General features: G+C 39.8%; 2 protein-coding genes across 3 annotated transcripts in view; one reads left to right on the top strand and one right to left on the bottom strand.

Annotated features, from left to right (window-relative positions):
* inpp4b (inositol polyphosphate-4-phosphatase type II B) overlaps positions 1-1,028 on the top strand; it is a 217,891-nt gene extending 216,863 nt beyond the window's left edge. Inside the window, exon 26 of the transcript XR_003462985.1 lies at positions 420-1,028. The gene's annotated coding sequence lies outside the window, so the exon portion shown is untranslated. The remainder of the gene's footprint in view (positions 1-419) is intronic.
* Positions 1,029-1,176: 148 nt separating this feature from the next.
* Positions 1,177-17,024, bottom strand: il15 (interleukin 15). 2 transcript variants are annotated; one of them, XM_019256053.2, is made up of 6 exons: positions 16,736-17,018; positions 3,530-3,612; positions 3,152-3,239; positions 2,982-3,038; positions 1,940-2,068; positions 1,177-1,713 (listed from the first exon to the last, which is right to left on the bottom strand). In XM_019256053.2, the coding sequence occupies exons 1-6, from the start codon at positions 16,802-16,804 to the stop codon at positions 1,615-1,617; spliced, it is 525 nt and encodes a 174-aa protein (XP_019111598.1). In that variant the 5' UTR covers positions 16,805-17,018; the 3' UTR covers positions 1,177-1,614. The 2 variants fall into 2 exon arrangements, with proteins under 2 accessions (XP_019111598.1, XP_027138687.1); XM_027282886.1 differs by lacking the exon at positions 1,940-2,068 and having other exon boundaries at positions 16,736-17,024.
* Positions 17,025-17,027: the final 3 nt, after the last annotated feature.

The following is a 17,027-nucleotide window of genomic DNA, read 5'->3' as shown; positions in this document are numbered from 1 at the left end:
AAGTGAGCCTTCTGGTGCTCAGCCTGTAAAGTGATCAGACGCCATTAAGACGCCAACTAGACTGTACTAACACCACAGTTTTTATCTATCTCTGTTCATTTTTCTTCACTCTTGGCACACTGCAGTCGGCTGACCCAGGGAGACATTGGGCAGTGGGAAGACCCTGAGGCTGGCGCTGTGACAGAGAACAAACCGGCGTCACGACACTTTTACCCCATTGCCCTGCTGCTCGTTAGCTCTCACTTACTGGTTGTGTGGCTCATTTTAAGTCTTGTTTTTCTGCTTGCAAAATATCAATAAATTGCTGACAATGCCATCTCTACTTCCTTTCTTTCTGTGTTTTCTGGTTAGTCTTTTATGAGTGGTGCTAGTGTGATTATAAGGTTAATTAGCATGAGTGGTTTAATATTGACGTCAAGATGTGGGATGTTAATCCCTGAACAACTGCACTCTTTGGACAGTTGGGGGGACTAAAGAGACTAGACTAGAGATTAGACTTAGGTTAGGTTAGACTAGAAACTAGATTAAATATTCAACAAAAGTCTAGACTACAGATTAGACTATAGAGACTAGATTTGAGACTTGACTAGAGACTCAACTAGAGACTAGCCAAACTTCCATACAAGCACTTGGGACAAACGACTAACTTTTCACCCATGCTGGTCAAATATAATCTTCAGCAAAGGAATCCAAAACCAACTCCCAGGTGCATTTAGTAACAGCAGACTGCTTTCATTTTTTTGAAAAGTCAGATGATCCCCATCGACCTTCACTTCAAGTTATTTTATTCCTCTTGTGCCAAAGTCCAAACAAAACATCATATGTTTGAGTATGACTGTATGTATGTATGGTGCTACTTGGCCAGTACTTGGCCAGTAAATCCTGTGTGTTTTGGTCTTTGGTTATATCTAATAGTCCTTTAAACTCACAGATCTGTTACTCACACTAGCCCTTCTGGACTGAGGAGGGAAAAAAGGTGGGACTTGACTATAGAAGAGTCTCGGTGAGAGGAGCCCACAAACAAAGCTGTGGATGCAGGCTGGGGCCCATACAGAATGCATGATTTGCTGATATCTTAAGCAACTTGCAGGGCTGCTTTCAATCACTAACACTGAATTTAAACATAACTGTTAAAAAATAAATAAACAATTGAGACATAAAAGAAATAAAAAGAAATACACTTGGGACATTATTTACTCTTCTCAAGATACTGGAGTTCATCAGGCACATCGGGTATAATAAGTATTACATTCAGTAATGAGCTTAATAATATACATTTTGTACATACAGTACAATACATGCTGCTACTGTGCTCTGTCTCCCGCCTGATAGGTTTTTCAGAACTGTACAGGTGAAAAGCTAATTTTGACACAGTGACTTGAGGACATAATATGTACAGACAGATGAGAGATGCACTGCCATCTTAAACATTTCAACTTTACACATCAGATTTAGTGTGGTCTGTCTACATTATAAAATACAGGATGGCATAGTTTATCACAGGTTGTCACATAGTTAAAAAGTTATATTTAAAAAATAAAAACCATATTAGCCACAATTATTTACAGATATACATACAAATACACATTCATAGCTTATTGTATTTACATCCTTTTACGTGTTAGTATTTATTTCTTGGAAAAGGTTATTTAGTCTTTCCAGGAATACTGTAATATTTTTAAGTGCGTATGCTTCACATGGTGGACAGCCAACCTAAGATTCAAAAGAGACACAATAAGACATTTTTAAACATCAGTAAAATGAAAGAAAATACAAATATTTAAGCCAATATGACACTGAAGCTTTGTGTGCTGTTCTATGCCACGCTGCTGGTAAATAAATCAATGTGACAGCAGAGACTTTTCATCACAATGATGTATGATGAGCAGTGAAAAGTAAAACAAGACACTCAGAGGAGGATTTTGTAAACAGGACTTACAGTGTTATTAGAAAGTTTTTCATAGAAATCAAGGATGCAATCTGCGTTTCTATTCGCAATACGTTCTTCATCGAGGACCATTTTCAACTCCAACATGTAACATCTGAGCCACACCTCTTTACATTTAGCCTAGGAGGGAGAAAAATGCCTCAGTATGGACACATAGTACATAGACAAGTTTTTGTAGTTGTGTCATGGCACACATCATGAACAGCTTCAAGGTAGCTCACAAACTCTGTCTTAAAGCGACATTTCGTAACTATCTTACCACACAATGACAGATTTTAAATTAACTTAATACTACACTGACTTGTGATTAGATTAATCGCGCCTTTCTTTCATTCCCACAATGCGCCCTGCACCTGTTTCTGCACTATGTAACTTTGTGTATGCAACACTTTATGCCACTATGTCACAGACCATCAACTGTTTGTCTGCTTTGGGTCAAACTGGATCACATTTTATGGAGAACATGTTTTCTGCTTGTTTTCCAATGTCCTCTGGCTGCTGTGCCTCAACTACCTGTGAATCACAGTTTCTGGATCGACAGTCACATACACTGCTGCAAACTGTAGCTGCCGTTACCTAATATTAGCCCAGACTGGGCAGATTTGGGGGAATGCTGACAGGGAACCAGTGAAACTGGGCTCAGCAATAAACTACCACGCATTTAGTGCTCTAGTGATTATCACTGGCAGCAGAGCGATGTATGACTCTTTTTCAAACTTGACAGATAAAGCTGAAGATTTACAGGAAAGGGGAATGACAGAGGAGGAAAGCACTGAGCCCTTTGTACATGGGGTGGACGCTCTACCTACTGAGCTAACTGTTGCCCCCATGTGTTTTTAATAGTTTTGGACAACAATAGAGGCCAACGACGAGAGAATACTTAATAATGAAATATACTTTATACATATATTGATGTTTTATTATTTTATAATTAATATTAAGTTTAGTTTTCAAATTTCATTGTAACCTAATTGACTTCTTTTCATCTTTATCCCAACTGAAAACAAAAATTTAAACTTTAAAATGTACTTACTTTTACTTTATCATCAGCAGACGAAGCGGACGGAGCATACAGCATAGCGTCAGATTTCTGAGAAGGGAAAATAATAAAATCAGACAAATTAGGGTTTGGATGATGTTTCCAAAATATTACTACAGGATACATTACAGGAACGTATCAGTAAATTTGATACCTTCTCTCACCTGAATTTCTTGTTTCACCCCTTCCAAGCATAAAAGTACTTCTGCTGTACCTGGCACAGCAGCAACACATGTATGTATACTCAAGAAGCTTTAAGAGAATGGAGAGATAATGATTACAATACATAAATGATTTCAGGAGAATATATTTTTGATGTTTTAGCTTCTCGCAACAGTGGCTGTGAAAGCAGACAAGTGTGTAGGTATGTTGGTGTGGTGTTTCATAAAACAGTCCTTCAGAGTAAAATGAGTGATATGTAAGTAATTCATAGTGGTATTATTAAGAATTCTTAATTATTAAGAAACATTTACTCTCTCATTTGTAAGTGTGATAACCAATATTTAACTTTTAGAAAAATAAGTCACACACTGTATGCCTACCTCAGAACTAAGAAACAAAGCCAGACCTGAGTTTTGTGGCTCTCTCTGCACAGGTTACAGGTCAACTGGAACTGGACTCCTTTCTGGAAATAATACAAGAAAATATCATCCTTTGTTAAACTTTAATGAGGCTGTTGACAGAAAGAGTGCATAGGTCAATTTTACATTTGTACTAGTTTATTTAACCCTAGTGAGGATAAGCAGTTACAAATGATGTATGTATGTACTAGTTTATTTAAGGGCATACTACATGGATATTATAGTTATCAATATCTTAAAAACCAAACCACATGTGCACATGCACCTTTTTCACATCAGCTATATTTTCAGCTCCTTTTAAATTCACCATCCGCTGTAACCAAGCAGCAACCAATGTGGCTGTGAAGTGAAGCCAATGTGGAAGTGCCAAAAATTGCAGTTCCTATAATGACCACTTGAGGCTGGCTACAGAACAAGTCAATTTCCATTAGTCCCCACATTAAAATGTCGCTGAGACTTAATGTATCACTCCGCTTTACAAGTCTTCTAAATATATTATGTTAACAGTCATTATCGGCCTTAAATTGTATTGAATTTTGCGATGCAAAGATGAACGTGAATGGTCGTCAGAAGAGGATGAAGGGAAGCAAAGACACCTGGGGACTTCAGCGCAAACCTCCAGGTGTGCTCATATAAATAAGAAAAGACCAAAAACGAAGGTGTATGATGAACAACATGGGCTTTGAACGGCTTTCAGACTTGGCTAAGTCTCAGTAATATTAACGTCAGCTGGGCTGTAGTAAAATGTAGACTTCTAGATCAAAGCTTTGAGGCAGTTGTGTGTCTCTTTGAGGTCATTCAACATCCATCTAGGCAAAGCTTACGCCACAGACTTTCTATCCCTCATCAACTCATTTGACATGCAACTAGTCAAATTTGGTAAGGACGAGATCCAATTAACTGGATCTCGTCCTTACCAAAAACTGCAAAACTGATGACATAATGGTCACACCATTACATACCTCGGACCACTTTTTCATCCACTTCATGGTTTCCCTCCCAGAACTACCTACCACCCCTCAACCCCTGATCACCTCTCGATGCAATCTCCGCAACTTGTCTGCCACCCACTTCGCCTCAGTCGTCGCTGCTGCCCTTCCCCCTCCCAACAGTCTCTCTCCGCTAGATGTCAATGCAGCCACAGAATCTCTCAGTTCCACACTAACCGCATTCCTAGATACCCTGTGTCCTCTTTCTAGCAAACCTGCACGCTCCACTCAGCCCCGCCCATGGTTGACTGATGTCATCCGCTCGTCACATACAGCACTCGGAGCTGCAGGACGGAAATGGCACAAATCCAAAAACCCCGCTGACCTAGAAGCCTTCCAATCTCTCCTAGCGTCATTCTCTTCATCTGTCACGACTGCTAAAATGGAATATTACAACAAGAAAATCAGCAGCACAACTGACTCATGGAAACTCTTCTCCGCCTTCAAATCGCTGCTCAATCTTCTTTTTATCGGCCGGTGTCACTGCTTCCCTTCCTCTCAAAAACCATTGAGAGGGCGGTCTCTAAACAAGTCACTGACTTCCTCATTCATCACCACCTTCTTGACCCAAAACAATCGGGTTTCAGAAGTGGCCACTCCACCGAGACAGCCTTACTATCTGTCTCAGAAGCCTTGAAAACAGCCAGAACACGAGGGCAATCATCAGTACTCATCCTTCTTGACTTATCGGCTGCCTTCGATACAGTCAATCACGACATACTCCTAGCCACGCTCGCTAACATGGGCATTACAGGCTCTGCCCATTCCTGGCTCGAGTCCTACCTCGCTGGATGCTCCTGTAATGTGTCTTGGCAAGGTCGTCTGTCATCGACTCATACCCTCTCCACGGGGGTGCCGCAGGGGTCGGTGCTGGGTCCCCTTCTGTTTTCCATCTACACCACCTCGTTGTCCCATGTTATCCTCTCACACGGCTTCTCTTACCACTGCTATGCCGATGACACACAGCTATACCTGTCGTTCCAGCCGGACGACACCACGGTCTCCGCACGCATCTCCGCCTGTCTCTCTGATCTGTCAACATGGATGAAAGACTACCATCTCCAGCTTAATCTGTCAAAAACCGAACTCCTGGTCATCCCTGCCCATGAGTCAATCTGCCATGACTTCAACCTGAAAATTGGTACTGTCACTATTACCCCTAACCATGCTGTTAAAAACCTGGGCGTCGTACTTGATGATCGTCTTTCTCTCTCTGAGCACATTTCCTCCGTAGCGAGGTCATCTCGCTATGCATTGTACAATATTAGAAAAATCAGACCGTACCTGACCCAATATGCCGCTCAGCTCCTGATACAGGCTACAGTCAGCTCCCGCCTCGATTACTGCAACTCCCTCTTGGCTGGCCTACCTGCTTGCGCGATCAAACCTTTGCAAATGGTCCAGAATGCTGCAGCGCGACTGGTTTTCAATCAACCCAAAAGGTCACATGTCACCCCACTCTTCAGCGACATGCACTGGCTGCCTGTAGCTGCCAGAATTAAACACAAAGCTCTGACGCTAGCCTACAAAACCATCTCAGGATCTGCCCCTGCCTATCTCAGCGTCTTATTAAAGGCTCACGTCCCGACCAGGGCGCTACGCTCCGCTCATACAAACCGTCTAGTTGTACCCTCGCCTCTCGCAAAGCGAGGTCACTCTAAACTCTTCTCTGTGGTCGTCCCCAAATGGTGGAATGACCTACCAACGGCTACTAGAACAGCAACATCCCTTTCTACCTTTAAAAAATTTGTAAAAACCTTTCTGTTTCGAGAATGCTTCCCTGCCTAACAAAACTAACAACTACTCTGTGCTCCTTTACACCTTTCTCAGCTTATGTCCTCCTCTGTAAGTCGCTTTGGATAAAAGCGTCTGCTAAATGCAATGTAATGTAATGTAATGTAATGTAATTTTGTCTCTTTGTGGTAGTATTTGTGTGTATTTGTGGTACTATTTGTGTTTTTTCAATACTAACAGCCTCTGACTCTGGGAGGGGGGTTGCACAACTCTGGCCTCGCTTCTGCCTTGCATGATGTCAGTAATAATGTCAGCAAGTTCAAAATGTAGAAAGATTCTTCTGATAATCCTGATTAGTGTTTGTGACACTGTGAATGTTTAGAGGGTGTGAAAAAGACTTTGATTTATTATCACTTTATTAATTTATTAATTAATTTATTATTTATATTGTGTTTGTTTAAGATTCATGACCTGTAAATCATTGGCAGCATTGTGATTGTGATGTGTGTCTTACTTCGGAAGAATCTAAATTCAATTCTACTTTGTCACACTGAACACAAATGGTGCACGTCACACACCTAAAAAGGACAAGGTGTTTCCCTCCTGTTTGATTAGATAATACCTTGCGCAATACAGAATACCTTCTGACATAGGTTTATAAAACGTAGAGCTGAGATTAAAAGCTATTTTCAGTACTGATTAATATGTTGTTTGTTTTTTCAAGTAATCCAGCGATCGTTAAGTTTGTAGAATAGTTATCATAAATGTTGTTCATGACTGACTCTGTATTTTTAGCACTAGCTGAATGTGAATGAAGATGCACCATGTTTAGCACAAATATATTTACAGTATCTGCACCGCTGATTATCATCAGTGGTTTTACACGGACGTTTTACTTAAGTAAAAAGTGTGCTTATGTTTTAATCAGCTTAATGTACTTACTATTTAGTACAAAAGTAGAAATATTCCATATATATGTTGTATATAATATATATATATATATATATATATATATATATTAAGAGTAAAAGTACTTATTGTGTAGTTATTCATATTCATAAAGTATTTCTGCAATTTTTACTACTGGGCTGCACAACTTTGTAATTATGTTAATAACTAAAAAGAATAAATAAATAAATAAATTTTCTATTGAACGAATAATCAATGAATCATCTGATAATTTTATCTGTTATAAAAATTAGGGTTACACAGCTAGTTGGATGTTTTAACTTATACAATGTTTGTTCTTACATTATATGTTCTTAGGGCACTTCCCTTTATTGATGTTTTACTCAGACTGGCAGGGTAAGGTAAAGTCCAGGTTAACGTATAAATAGAGGAATTTGAGAACAGAATGAGTCAGGGAGATGACATCAAGATTGGGGACATCCTGGCTACTCATTAGGTGATAAGCTGTTTAAAGGCATTATATGCAAATTGACTGTTAACAATTCACAGACAGCCCATCTTCAGGAAAATGTATAAGAACCGACTGTTAACGCTCCTTTGAGAGCCTTTTTCTCTGTAACCCCTTTAGTGTGTTGCACTGTGAAACGCTCCTCTTGTACAAGAACAATAAATTCAACTTAAACTTTGATGCTTTGAATTCGTTCCTCCTTATTTAAGGGTTTTTCTTTAAAATTCCCGTAACATTATCCCTTTTGCAGAGTGAAATAAATACAATAACAACAAAAAAATCATCACTCAAGACAGCAGAAACTTTCTTTTTCAGTATCAAATCGTAAGTTTGCAGTCATTTAGTAACAAAACAATCCGCATCACACACACACACTCATCCTCTGACCGGACACTTGAGATTAAACAAACAATCTCACTTTTATTAAAAAACAGAGATTGTTGTTGTCTGAATAAACATCACATTGTCCAACAGTGATTCCCACCCTGGGGTCAGGGCCCTTTCTGGGGTCAGGCAAAGATCACAAGGCTTTTTCAAAATTAGATTTGCCCATCATGTTAAAATTAAAATCACACATACTGGATCAGTTATCCAGAGTCTGTATATAAAACTATTTAATAACCACATTATGTGTCCTCCCTCTTTAATAACTCAATTCTGGGACCTGTCAAACTCTGACCTGTGACCTGCACTCTTAATCAGTTTCATCAGGTCAAACATCAAACAAAATGCAACAGCATCACCACCACACAACACCACACCTGAAATTTTATTCTTTTGGTGTGTGTGTGTTAGATCCACGTAGGGGGGCACCAAAGAAAACAGCCACTGCAGTATGACGCGATAACAAAGCTCTGAAGGTTTTTATCGTTCATTCGCACACCTCTGGATCACATGGTTTCCTTCTCTTTCTGCACTTGTGTTAAATGTTCTGAAAAAAGTGTTTTCTATGTGATGAATGTCTGAGGGGAAAAGAACCAGAAGTCATTAAAAGTTTTTTCATCTTTGAACAATTGGAACAACAATGTGTTTATTCTTCACATAATGTTTCTGTTTATAGCTACTTGCCAAACCTCAAAGAAAGGCAGAGGTTTGATGTTGATTGATTTGTCCATCTCTATTATGTGTGTAATTTGTTGACTGCACTAGGAGTGTTTTGGGGCCACAAACAAAATTTTGTTTAGGGCCGCTAAAAGCTGAAACATTATGAGAAGAAAGCTGAGGGCCCGTGCATTAAGGAGGGCTAGGAGGAGGAAATTTAAACCGTTTCACTTCCATGAACAAGATGGATGAGCTTGAAGCGCTGACGAGGAGTGAAGCGTTTGACAGAGACATGGCTGCACGCACATATTCTGGACTCTAATGCCACCGTCCCCAGTTTTCAGATGGTTCAGGCTTACAGAGACTGTGGACTGAGCCATAAGAAGAAGGCAGGAAAGATTGCAGTGCTTGTGAACAACAGATGGTGTAATTCCAGACATGTTGCCGTGAGGGTATGTTTCTATAGCCCGGACATTTAACCTTTGACCGTGAGCCTGCCATAACCACACTACTCACTCTGTTTCACTCCCAACTTTTCAGCAGTTTGTTACCTGCCTCATCAGAGACAATAAAACCTTGGACTTATTGTATGCAAATGTTAAAGACACATACAACTGTCTTGGCAGATCTGGTACTTCTCATCTCCAGATACAGACCCATTGTACAGAAGCAGCCTGTGATCACCAAGATGGTGAAGAGGTGGTCACAGGAAGCGGATAAGTGCCTGTAGGGTTGCTTTAAGGCCACAGATTGAGATGTATGAAGCGGACATCAACACCATGACTGACTGCATCACAGAACACATCAACTTCTGTGTTGACAGCACCTTACCCACCATGAGGGTGTGATGCTTCCCTTACAACAAGCCCTGGATCACCAGACACCTGAAAAGAGCCTTCAGGGATAGGGGAACAGGAGCTACTGTGGACTGTCCCAGACTAATGACCCTTCATATCTCCAGACCCCGACAATGGACCTCAACATTGCCCCATCAACACCTTCCCACACATCCGGGATCTCTGAGCCTCCCATCACCTCCCCCACTCACCTGACTGTTTCTAGCAGCCAGGCGAAGAGACAGCTGGAGAGACAATGCCAGAACAAAGGGTCCGGATGGTATCAACCCCAGAGTACTGAAGGCCTGCGTGGACCTTAGCCTGATGTAGAGGAAGCTACATTACACAACTTGCACTCTGATCAATGCACAATGTACATTTCTGCACAAGTTACTGCACACAGAGTTTATGTGTATATTTTTCTTTTGTTGTTCTTATTTATAGTTTATTCTATTTATACTTGGTCACTTTAATACTTGGTCATCTACCTCATGCCTTGTGTATATATCATGTTGTGACTTTAATACTTGTAACTGCTGCTGCAACGCGGGAATTTCCCTTCAGGGATCAATGATAATTGAGATAAAAAAGGACTGGATGGAGAGATTTTACCTCTGACCCTGATTAGGGGGGGATAGAAACAGTAAGAATGAACATTTTACCAAGATATCCCAAAATACTGATTCCCATACAATCTATGATGGATGCAAGACAGGTGGACACACTGGGGGTGAATATATATCACACAGGTGGTCAGTGGACACTTTGAAGTCATTCATACAACTAACACAAGAATTTAATCTACCAGCCCATGACTTTCATTGACATTACCTTGATCTCTAAAGCACCATTTAAACTCATTCACAGAGGAAGAGACAAATATTGATAAATGCGATATAACTCAAATATAACAATGACAATAAGGAAATCATTGGAAGCCATCTATCTATTATCTGTAACTACTTATCCTCATCAGGGTTGTGGTGGGGCTGGAGCCTAGACTCAGCTGGCTTTGGGTGAGAGGCAAAGTTGCCAGCTTATATAGAGACAAACAACCCTTCACACGTATGGCCAATAGAGTCACAAAGTAACCTGAGAACCACAGCTCTATTGAGCCATCTATTCCTTTAGGTCTAAGTAGCAATGACTTCATGAGCTTCTTTAATGATAAAATTATAACTATTAGAGACAAAATCCATCACCTCTTACCCTCAACAGGTACTGATCTGCATTCTAATACAGCAAGTTTGGAAACCGCTGTAAAACCTGATATGTATTTAGACTTTTTTTCTCCCATCGACCTTCATCAAATAACTTTAATAATTTCTGCATCGAATCCGTCATCCTGTCTCTTAGACCCCATCCCAACGAGGCTGCTCAAGGATGTTTTACCTATAGTTAGTCCTTCTTTATTGGATATGATTTATCTGTCTTTATTATTGGGATATGTACCACAGTCCTTTAAAGTAGCTGTAATTAAACCTCTTCTTAAAAAGCTCACTCTAGACCCAGAGGTTTTAGCCAATTACAGACCGATATCAAACCTTCCCTTTCTGTCTAAGATACCTGAGAAAGCTGTAGCTAATCAGCTGTGTGACTTTCTCCACACAGTTTATTTGAGGATTTTCAGTCAGGATTTAGAGTGCATCATAGCTCAAAGTTACAAATGACCTCCTAATGGCATCAGACAAAGGACTCATCTCTGTACTTGTCCTGTTAGATCTTAGCGCCACATTTGACACCATTGACCATCAAATTCTTTTAATTCTAATTGGCATCAAAGGAACCGCCCTAAGCTGGTTTAAGTCGTATTTCTTAGATCAATCTCAGTTTATTCACATCAATGATAAATCCTCCATGCATACCAAAGTTTGCCATGGAGTCCCACAAGGTTCTGTACTAGGACCACTTCTATTCAGACGACAATTATATTTATCGATCAAGCCTGATGCAACCAATCAGTTAACTAAACTTCAAGCATGCCTTAAGGATATAAAAAGTTGGATGACCTACAATTTTCAAAATTCAGACAAAACCGAAGTTCTTTTAATTGGACCCAAACACCTCAGAAACTCTCTTTCTAGAGACTTAGTTACTTTAGACAGGATCACCCTGGCCTCCAGCTCCACCGTGAAGAATCTTGGAGTTGTTTTTGATCAGGATTTGTCCTCATAAAACAAATTTCGAGGACTGCTTTCTTTCATTTACGTAACATTGCCAAAATCAGACGCATCGTGTCTCAAGCGGATGCAGAAAAACTAGTCCACGCATTTGTTACTTCTAGGCTGGACTATTGTAACTCTTTGTTATCAGGCTGCTTCAATAAGTCTCTTAGGACTTTGCAGCTAATTCAGAATGCTGCTGCACGCGTTCTGACAGGAACCAAGATCAGAGATCACATCTCTCCCATTCTGGCTTCCTTGCAGTGGCTACCTGTTAAATCTAGAATAGAATTAAAAATTCTTCTCCTTACATATAAAGCTCTTCATGGTCAGGCACCATCATATCTAAAAGAGTTCATAGTACCTTACTGCCCCTCTAGAACACTGCTCTCTCATGATACAGGGTTTCTTGTGGTTCCTATAGTCTCCAAAAATAGATTGGGAGCCAGAGCTTTCAGCTATCAGGCTCCATTCTGGGTTTGGGAGGCAGACGGTCAACATTTGTAAGAGTAGACTTAAGACTTTACTTTTTGATAGAGCTTATAGTTAGTGCTGGCTGAGGTCATCCCTTAGTTATGCTGCCACAGGACTAGACTGACGAGGCACTCCCCGTCCTCTCGCTCTCTCTCTCTTTCTCTCTCTCTCTGTCTGTCTCTTTCAGGGTTATGGCTACTGAGGTGTCTGCACATAGATAAATAGTTACATATTAACAATAGTACTATTAAATATAGATAGTTTACAATAAGACACTTATTTGTGTAGTTAACTGGTATTCTAATGCCATCTAGACTTTGGGGTGTCTCAGGTCACAAGTGGGGTTTCCTTTTCCTGCTGTGTGTGTGCTTTATTTTAACAGAGGTTAATGGAGAGGGCAGGTCAAAGGTTAAGGCCCATAAATGTATCTTGGGAAAGGAAGTTCTTTTAGCTATCTGTCCTTAAATGTCCCCTTTCTTGGGGTTAGTTCTTATTGACTATATGCTTTGGGAGCATAACTTACTGTATATAAGGGCTTGCCCTGCACAGTTCGAGAGAGTCCCATCATCCGGCCAGGGGCTCTCCAAGTAACGTTTTACTTGTTCGATACTGAACTTATTGTAATAAATTTGTTATGCAACTAAGACAGTGCCGGCGGGGTTTCTCTTCAAACATCTTCAACTGCATCACCACTGAATACATGACAAAACAATATGTTTGTGTTGATTTGTTCTGTACACATAACATCCATTGCACGTCTGTCCTCCTCTGTGGCTCTTGCCCTTTCCCTGTTAAAAGGGTTTTTTGTGGTTTTGTTAAAGGTTTTTCCTCACTCAAACCGAGGGTCTTGGGGCAAAGGGTGTCACTCCCTGTACAGATTGTAAAGCCCTCCGAGGATGTGTTCTGTGACTTTGGGCTATACAAATAAAATTTGATTTGATTTGATCTGAATATGCAAACTCCCAGCTGCGGTTCGAACCAAAGACCATCTTGCTGTGAGGCGGCCGTACTAAACACTGCACCACCATGTCGTCCCGAAATTAGAAACAATTATTAGAATATCAGATGAACAATAGAAGGAAACAACATAGTGTGTGCTGCTTTTTTTAGACTAGTAAAGATAACAAACAGCTTCCTAGTTGAAGCTGCAGCTCCCATGGAATACTGTTGCCCTCAGGCAACAAACCCTATTTCTGACCCTGGCAGTACCACTTAATTTTTTAAACCTTTTTTTACCCCTAACAACACCAGACAATGTCACTATCCAATAAAATCAGGGGCTGAAGTGTGTTTGGGTATGTGTCTTGGGGTGGAGCAGTCCTTTAGGGAAGCAAAGCCATGTGGCAGAGTGCCAGCAAACGCCAAGATAAATTTCACTTTTCTACACTACACAAAGTGAAATAATATAATATGTGAATGTGTATGAATATGTAGAAAAGCATATTTGATTGTTTATATTTGTTTTTTGCTTTTATTTATATACTAAAACTGTGTTTTTCAATCGTTGCCCCAGGGCAACATCATGCAGTTGTTACACTTTTGTTAGGGCAATATCATACTAATGGATGGAGATGTCTGAGATAGATAATTAACACCATACTCAATGTACTCAATGCACTCTCTACGATTGCTTGTAGGTAATGGATGCAAGGACATTTTATGGTTGCAAGCAGGAAACAGTTAGGATCATTCCATCCGAGAGTGAGGACAGTGAGGAAGAGTGGACCCCAGAATCAGGTTTAAGAGCCAGTTAGTAGGTCAGGGGCCAGTCAGTAAAGTAACATATATAATGAGTTTGTGTGTGTCCATGTGTGTGCTCATATGTGCAATATGTGTGTGCGTGTATACATTATGTGTGTGTGTGTGTGTGTACAGTACGTGTGTTTTCTGCACATGAGTGTGGTGTACGTTTGTGCATCTGTATGTATATACATGTGTGTCTGTGTGTGCATTCCCGTGTGCGTATCTGTGTATACACATGTGCATCTTTGTGTATCTGTGTACCATATACACGTGAGTCTCAATGCATGTGTATGCTTTTGTGTGTGGCTTTTGTGTACATGTACATTTGTATGTGTATGCATGTGTGGGTGAAGAAAGGCATATGATCAATTCAACTGTTCAAATGTCAAATGTGCTTCCTGCTTTTTTCAAGGAGATGGTCTGGCTTGTTCTAATGTATCTCCTGCTTGCTTATTCTCATTCCAAGTAGTAGTGAAAACCTTGGTGTTTTAGTACCCCTGTGGCACAGTACTCAATGTACTCAACCTAAATCTGTTTAGGTGGGCTGGGGGGGTCAAATTTTATGATTGATATATTATCAGGGACCTAAAAGCTTTAAAGAAATGGAGTGAAATATTTTTTCCACCCTAAAATAAAAAGTCATGCCATAGGTAAAACGTGTCTATCATGGAGAAAATCACAGTTGAAAATAGACAGGTTACTGAAAAATGATCCTCACCAACACAGCCAACACCAGAACTCTAATTGCCTCGTTTTTCTTTTCTTTATAATTGTAATTATTTCTACTTTTATTCATACTGTAGTGCTGTATACATTTGGTCAATGCTACAGATTGCTTACGTATCATGAAAATTCTTATTAAGAATAAGGAAGAACTTTTTCACAACAATGTTAGTTTGGGAATATAAACCACTAAGGTAAAGTATAAATGTTGATGTGTTTTTGGGTTATGATGAGGGACGGGTTACTTCAGGCAGCCAGAAGTAAAAGTCCCGTTCATTTTCTGTAAAAACAACATCAGGTGACTGACATGAAAATCTCCTGGATCAGCTGACCAAGATGACCAACTACTAAGAAAAGTTCACAGGAACAAGCCTGTGAACATGAAAAATACCAGAAGAGAAGTTAGTCCAAGTGGGGCATTTCTGGATGAATCATCTAATCGCTGACCTTAAAACTGTACAGAGAGCCAAGCTGTTGCAAATAATTAAAACTGCTGATCATAATATAAACCATAATGTAAAGTTACATTTCTTATGTTTCTATCTTAAGAAACCATCAGAAACTTGTTCAAAGACCATTTTGAAGTGCAGTGGGCACAACTGCTGTAGATACAGAAACATCAGGCAGGATCTCAGACTGCTAGCAAGTTGGAAAGAGAAAAGCAACTGTGACATATATCTAGAGAATGTGCAGTATTTGATATTAGAGGACTGTTTTCACCTTAAAGTTCAAGACCTTTGTGTACAAACATGATTTGTGATATTACAACTTGTAATGTTAAAACTTGAAGTGAACATGTACTGAGAAACAAAGATGTGTTATGTCCAGAAGATAAAAATGATCAATATTCACATGAATATATATTTGGGGGTTTTCAAGGGAGAAGTTATTATTATTATTATTATTATTATTATTATTTTTCTATGTGCTGCATGTTCAATATGGCTAGCTTTGGCATGTTGTTGAACACGCCTGGATTGAATCTTTAAAATGCTTTGAAGCTAATGCATCATCAATACTAATAATAAGAAGAAGAAAAAGAAGAAAAGGAAGAAGAGTAGATTTTCACATACAAGATCTTGGTGTTTTGGTGCATAGAAAATAATAAAAAATATAAGAGTCCTATAAGATATAAAAATATCATCAATATCATATAAATGTGTTTTTTTCACGGTATGCAGAATATTAAAAATGTACAAGATATTTTTATGGCGCAGTAATCCAAAAAATGTTAAATAAAAGGTTATTAGACGGCGTGTGTAACACATAGAGTAACCAAGTACATTTATGAGGTTCTTTACTTTACTTGAGTATTCTGATTTTAGGCTACTTTATATTTCTACTCCACTACATTCATTTTGCAGTACAGTGCTTAATTATTACCCTAACTAGTTGTGCGTAAAATACATGAAATTGCATACTGACAAATTCCAATAACAGTGTATTAATAATAATATTAAACTCTGAGTGTTCCTGCATAGTGAGTACTTTTGCTTGTAATCTAATCACATTAGAGTAACGTTTTAAATGCAAAGGAGTATTTCTACTTTTACTTCAGTTAAAGATTTGAATATTAAACATACAGTATACATATGTAGTAATGAACTCTCATTACAAACCCAAAGGAAGAACACAGTCTTGGTCAGCTGTTGGTGGATGTTTTGGTTTGCTGATCTGACTTGTTTACAGGCATGAGTCACCATGAGGAGGAGCTTGTTGAACCAGCTCACAGTCCTGCACTAACTGAAAGTGAAAGTAACCCGCTGACAGTCCCGGTGCTGTGTTTAGTTTTAACCGAATACACTAGCCGTAACGAAGCGTGGTTCATCGACAGCAGCTGAAATGTTCCCCGGACTGACGCACCTCCGATCATTACGCACGTAGGCTATATGCTGCCGGGTTGAACTTTCACCTTTCTGACCTACCTAATGGAAAACTCCTACATGTACTACTACTACTACTACTACTACAAGTCAAAACATGAGATGTAGTTAAGCTCCAGGTTGGTTACACCTCTACCACACACACACAGAAAAAGTCAGGCTCACCGCTCTGTGGTCTCTGAGGCATGCGGGTTGGACGATGATCACCGGGAGCGCCTTCATGTAGTCTGTCATATGCGCAGCGGCAACTGTCGCTCTCCTTCCCAGCGGAGCAACAGGCCGAGATCACATTTTTGCATTTCACTTGCTATCATAAAGCTCTTTGGTCTCATTGATCCAGCTGAGTCCAGTTTTCTTAACACTTATCGCGAGTGTGCGTGTGTGCGTGCGGTCCAGATGTCGCTGCGCACACCGACTCACACACGCCCTTCTTTAGTCGTATTGAGTTGAAGTTCAC

This window comes from Larimichthys crocea, chromosome X, assembly GCF_000972845.2.
Source record: "Larimichthys crocea isolate SSNF chromosome X, L_crocea_2.0, whole genome shotgun sequence".
Taxonomy (NCBI): Eukaryota; Metazoa; Chordata; class Actinopteri; family Sciaenidae; genus Larimichthys; species Larimichthys crocea.
The sequence above is the reverse complement of the archived record's forward strand: the minus strand, read 5'-3'. Positions and strand labels throughout refer to the sequence as shown.

Coding starts and splice junctions, on each gene's coding strand:
- il15 (XM_019256053.2), bottom strand. CDS start 16,804: ATGACAGACTACATGAAGGCGCTCCCGGTGATCATCGTCCAACCCGCA. Junction 3,613..16,735: donor GCCTCAGAGACCACAGAGCG/GTGAGCCTGACT, acceptor TATTATTTCCAG/AAAGGAGTCCAGTTCCAGTT. Junction 3,039..3,151: donor GGGTGAAACAAGAAATTCAG/GTGAGAGAAGGT, acceptor TTCCCTTCTCAG/AAATCTGACGCTATGCTGTA.